This window comes from Malus domestica, chromosome 12, assembly GCF_042453785.1.
Source record: "Malus domestica chromosome 12, GDT2T_hap1".
Lineage (NCBI taxonomy): Eukaryota > Viridiplantae > Streptophyta > Magnoliopsida > Rosales > Rosaceae > Malus > Malus domestica.
In genome coordinates, this window is record NC_091672.1 from 1,658,199 (window position 1) to 1,664,041 (window position 5,843).

Sequence of the window (5,843 nt, forward strand, 5' to 3'; positions counted from 1 at the left end):
ACCCTCCGTGTTGGGAGGTACCCAGATGATGGTTGATGTCCACATAGGCAACGAGCTCGCATGTTTGAGTACGTCTAGTTTCGTGGAACGTCTCAAAAAGCTTCTCATACTGCTCCTGGAGGACCTCATTCTTCATTGCTATCTTGTTGTTTTGAGCTTCTAACTCATCGACTTTAGCTTGAAGAGCAACAATTTTTCCTTCATTCTTTCGTTGCTTCGTACTAGGATCAAGAAGTGTGTCATTTTGTGTGATGTGACTTCCTTTGCTCCCCATGTTGGAGAGGGATGCCTGGTCAAAAGAGAGTGTACGAATGGTGGAAACCAGCTTGGCAAAGCTAAAGAAAGTGGGAATAAGTGTCGTTCCCACAGACGGCGCCAAATATTGATACACAAAATCAGTGAAGACTTTGGTACAACAGAAAGTGTTAAGTTTGTGACCTTCGCTAGATTTCTTTGGTCACTAGTATGGATAAGTATGTAAATGGATAGAGATAGGGAAGCAAACACAAGATGTACATGGTTTACCCAGATTGGCTACATCTACGGAGTATAGGAGTTCTCATTAATTGTGAAAGGTTTAAACAAGTACATAGGTTCAAGCTCTCCTTTAGTGAGTACAAGTGAATGATTGAGTACAAATGACATTAGGAAATATTGTGAGAGAATGATCTCTATTTATAGAAAAGAGTTTCTAGTTTCATTCTGACATTGACACGTGTCGTGTTATGATTGGCTTCTGATGTTGACACGTGTCGTGCTATGATTGGTTTCTGATGTCGACACATGTCGTGCTGTGATTGGCCTCTTGTTGGAGGGAAACTCTTCTGGGTCCTTGACAGTATAACGTTGATCGGTGCTCAGTAGTTTCGGGATTGGTTAAGTATGGTACAAACATACAACATCAATGATAATCTTACATTGGTGATAATCTGTCAGAGCTGCCGTGAATTCCTTATAAGCTACCAGCAAGCACTCCTAACTAGAACCTGGAGGGGCGCAAAACAGAAAGTGTAAGTGGGCAAAAACAAAGCTTTTCAAAACTATTTCATTTAACAAAAGTTCTAACCCCTCGCCGTAAAACCTGTATAATTTCCCAGAAAATAGAATACATATATACATATACATATCTCAAAACCATGCTCAGAAACGATATTCATAAGTATGCCACGTCAAATATCTCAAAATAACAGAATAAGTAACTCAGGTGAAAAACATATCAACCGGATCCACAAATGTACAATTGAATCTATAGCTCAACAAGTATGTCTGCACACGAGTCGGAAACACTTAAAGTGGTCTGTACGGCAGGACTGGGTGTAAATAAATAAATACGATCTAGTGCTACGATCACGTGAAGACTGTGCGAATAATCGCGGGTCACCTACGAGTCGGAACCACCTATAGTGGTTTGTACGACAGGACTGTGCACCTAACTTGGATCCAAGGTGAGCGTATAGTGCGGGAGGTGAACATCACGTGAAGGCCTGTGCCCTGGCCACGGGCGGGAGCACTAACACTGGGGTGCATGTTATAAATTCTCAACATATCTCACATCATCATCAAATCACATATAAATAGCCAACAACATACCTGGTACCTGAGTGTCCACAACGTCAAACCACATTTATGCATACTATACTAATTCATACTATAAGCATAATTCAATAGGCATGGCAATTCAAAACATAATTTCATTTAAACACATTTTCTGGGAAAAATACCAATTATATAAGTATATACTGAAAACCAAAAACCCACTCACTGATATGTGGAAGGGTCGTAACCCCCGAACCTTGCTTGACTGCGCTCGTCCTCAGGATAGGTCTCACATATATGCGAAACAACTATATAAACGTTATTTAAAGCACATACACAAAATTAGGAAATTCTCACACATTGCTCAAATGGGGTATTTGAATATACCACCAATGTCACATCCCGGCCCGGGCCTCCACCATATCCCGGGCTCGACTCCACCGTAGCACGATATTGTCCGCTTTGGGCCTCGACCACGCCCTTACGGTTTTGTTTCTGGGAACTCATACGAGAACTTCCCAATGGGTCACCCATCATGGGATTGCTCTCGCGCAAAATCGCTTAACTTCGAATTCCGATGGAGCCCGAAGCTAGTGAGCTCCCAAAATGCCTCGTGCTATATAGAGGTAGGCATGTACATATAAGGCTTAGAGGATCCTCACCCCTGGGCGATGTGGATCTTACAATCCACCCCTCTTAGGGGCCCGACGTCCTCGTCGGCACACTTCCAGCCATGGATTGGCTCTGATACCAAATTGTCACATCCCGGCCTGGGCCCCCACCACATCCCATGCTCGACTCCACCGTAACACGATATTGTCCGCTTTGGGCCCCGACCACGCCCTCACAGTTTTGTTTCTGGGAGCTCCCGCAAGCAGAACTTCCTAATGGGTCACCTATCCTGGGAATGCTCTGGCCCTTTTCTCGCTTAACTTCGAAGTTCCTACAGAATCTGAAGCTATTGAGCTTCCAAAATGCCTCGTGCTATATAGAGGTGGGCATGTACATGTAAGGCTTAGATGATCCTCACCCCTAAGCAATGTAGGATCTTACAACCAAGACCTACTCAACCTCATGAACACCCCCATATTTTTAGAAAAAATTTCCGAGCACCTATGCACCCTTATGTGATGGCCAAGGCACGGCCAGACGTGCGGCCCACGTTCAAGCACGTGCCTGGCACACCAAACGGATTCCCTAACGGCATTAGGGAATATTCCGTTAAAAATCAGCATATACTGTTATAATTACCTGACGGTGTTAGCATATTCCATCAATTTTGACAGAATGTTCTCCTCCTTCAACCTTGGTTAGCCGGAGTTCGGCACCGATGCCGCTGTTATCGTTGGAAATTGGAAAAATCTTTAAAAGTTCATATCTTCTTCGATTCTCAACCAAAATTCATGAATTATTCACCAAAATGAAGCTTAGGATGAGATGAACAAAACCTTACCATTTTTAGGTCCTAAAATCCATGAAATTTCGCCGGAAAAGACACGATAATCCGGCCACCTCTGCAACTCACCAAAACAGGGCTTCTCGACGTCTAAATCACTTCAAATTTCTTCCCCGAGCTTCGTGAAGATGTTCTAAAGCTTCCTAGGGTCTTAAAACTCACTGAAAGGTCCACGATTACGATTGAATGAACAGTGCTCCAAAACTAGGTTCTCTAGTTCTCGGGAAAACGAGGTATTCACGTTGAACTAGGAACATGAATGAACTCTGGAGCTGGCAAAGAACACAAAACCAACCTTCAAAGCCTCGATCCACGATTAGTGAGCTAGGTTCGAAGTGGTCCGTACGGTTGTACGGAAAATGGATAGAAGTCGAGAGAGAAAGAGAGAGAGATAGTCAACATGTGTGTGTGGGTGTATGTGTGGTCCGGATTGGTCCCCAACCAAAAACAAGAAAATAACTTAAGTTCAAACACTTAGGAATAAAAGAAATGGGTCCAAATCCTAAGCTTAGACCCCACAACACCACAAAACGTTCAAGAGCACTTTAGTCATTTCACCATCGATAAAATATATTTCGGGACGGGCTATCACATAGAAGGTCTCCCACTGCAGGTTGAAGGGCTGTTCATTGAAGAAGTTGCTCCCCAATTATTGAATATATTCTTCAGGCTCATTTTCAGGCAAGCTAATTTTGTGGACGACGCCTCTATTTTCACAGGTCATTCTATTAAAAAATTTCATTGTAATTTCTCAATTTTTTTGAGAATTATTATATACATTTTAAGAATTTCATTGTGCAGTTCTCAAAAGTGTATATTTCTTTTTAAATATCGAAAATTTGTAATACGAAAGTTTTTGCTAATAACAACTCTCTTTTTTAATAAATTTACAAGAGAGAATTCACACCTTACCTAAATTATTGTTTCTCTGTCTCATTATTCTAAAATCAAAAATGAAAAACAAATATCAATTTTGTTGAAAACCAAATAATATATACATACATTGCTGAATTAAAAATAAAATGAACAAACTTATCAAAGAGAGGTTCCATCAAAGCTTTGAACTATCGAATGACGGGGCTTGTAAAGATATGATTCATGCACTCTGATCCAAAATTTACTCCCTTAAATTCTGTGCAGAAGCTTCTCAGAGTTACCAGAAAAAGGATAAACATTCATACAACAAAACGTGGGAATCTGTTAGGCCACCACACGGCAGAAGGTTGCAGCAACAGCTTGTACAATGCTACCTTCTTCCCAGCACCTTCTAGTCCTCTCTCTCTCTCTCCTTATATACACCCAAGAGTCGAGACAAAGAGACTCGGGAGAGTGCATAAAAAAATGAAGCCCATCGACGGCAAGAAGGACACGGTGACGATCCGGGCGGTGAGCCACGACGAGGATGGCCGGAAGAGGGTGGAGAAGATGAAGCTCCACACCCACAACATCGACACCGTCAAGTACGTCGAGAAGAAGCTCATAGACAAAGGCGTGCAGCGACTGGACCGCCACCCGAAAGACGGGACTGGGATCGGGAGGCCTCCGCCCAAGTCTGGCCATGGTGGCAAGTACACGTGGGAGGGGCCTGGTGGCGTGGCGGATGATGTGACGGACCCGGTCCCGGTGGCGATCGACGAGAGGGATCCGAACTACGTGGATGAGGAGAAGGAGGAAATGATCGTGAAGGGGGAGGATGATGACGTGGCGGGGCTGGTTGTGGGGGAGGTGGAGGTGGCGAAGGCGGCGGAGGACAAGGAGGGGTTTAGTAGAGTTGAGGTGGTTAATCCTCGTCACCTCAAAACTTAAGTTGTTGATCTTTGTAACCTAACGTTGTACTAGAGAGCTTACTAAAATTAAAATGTTGTGACTTGTGTGTAATTATTTGGTTGTGGCTTTGTAACGTAATGTTGTGACTTGTCTAGCTGCTCTTCAACCCTTTCAACTATGCGTCTTAATTTTGACGGAAATTTTCACAAAATTAAATAATAAAAAATACGAACAAAAACGATTTTTTTTTTAGGAAAATTAATGAAAATGGTTTGAAAATTTTGAGTTTTAACGATAAGGACAAAATAAAGAGTAAAGTAAATGGTACTATGTTTGACTTTTTAGTGTAAAAATGTGATTTTTCGTTAAAATGAATAGTACATCGGACTTTTTCGTTAAAACTCTTTTTTTTTTTTTTTATCAAAGTGGGAGGAACAGTCCAATTTGAGCCCAACCCAAGGCTAATATCATAATTGAACTCGTACAAATCCTATCGTTGAGCCCAAATTGATGATCAACATAGATCATTTAAAATAGCTGAGGCCTTTATCCTGATCAGTCATGCAACATGATGTGAAGCAAACTAATTTCTAATAAGTAATATATGAAGCTAAAGTTTGATGAGTAATATTATTATAAGCCAAGTGCACCAACAATCACATGAGGCAAACTACCTAGCAAAACTTGAATACTCCAATTAATTAGTTTAACTTATTAATTGATTATATTAACTACCTACCCAAATGGTGACATAGATCATCACGTCATTCCAAGGCCTAGGAATTTGGTAGTATTTGTCATATTTGTGTCGTTTTCGTGTTATACCTGTTATCTTAACAGGTCATATCGTGTCATGTCAAACCTATTATCTTAATAGATTCTTAACAAGTAACTCAAGACCTAATTGGTTAACCTATGGTGTCATTTCGTGTCAAGTTAATTGGTCTGTCCACGAACATGGTTCCCTTCTTTTATGTAAGAAATTGGTAGGCCTAACATTTAGATCTAGCAAATGATATCATATCAGGTTCTTAATGAGTGATCCAATAACGACCTGACTCGTTAACAGGTTAATTTGAAATCT

The 5,843-nt window shown here is 41.4% G+C and overlaps 1 protein-coding gene across 1 annotated transcript; it reads left to right on the forward strand.

Moving 5' to 3' along the window:
- Window positions 1–3,850: 3,850 nt before the first annotated feature.
- On the forward strand, window positions 3,851–4,913 carry LOC103449381 (uncharacterized). Its single transcript, XM_008388702.4, has one exon. The coding sequence runs from the start codon at window positions 4,091–4,093 to the stop codon at window positions 4,796–4,798; it is 708 nt and encodes a 235-aa protein (XP_008386924.1). The 5' UTR covers window positions 3,851–4,090; the 3' UTR covers window positions 4,799–4,913.
- The last annotated feature ends 930 nt before the right edge of the window (window positions 4,914–5,843 follow it).

What these genes read in the sequence shown, in the direction of transcription:
- LOC103449381 (XM_008388702.4), top strand. Translation starts at nt 4,091, where the DNA reads ATGCACTCTGATCCAAAATTTACTCCCTTAAATTCTGTGCAGAAGCTT.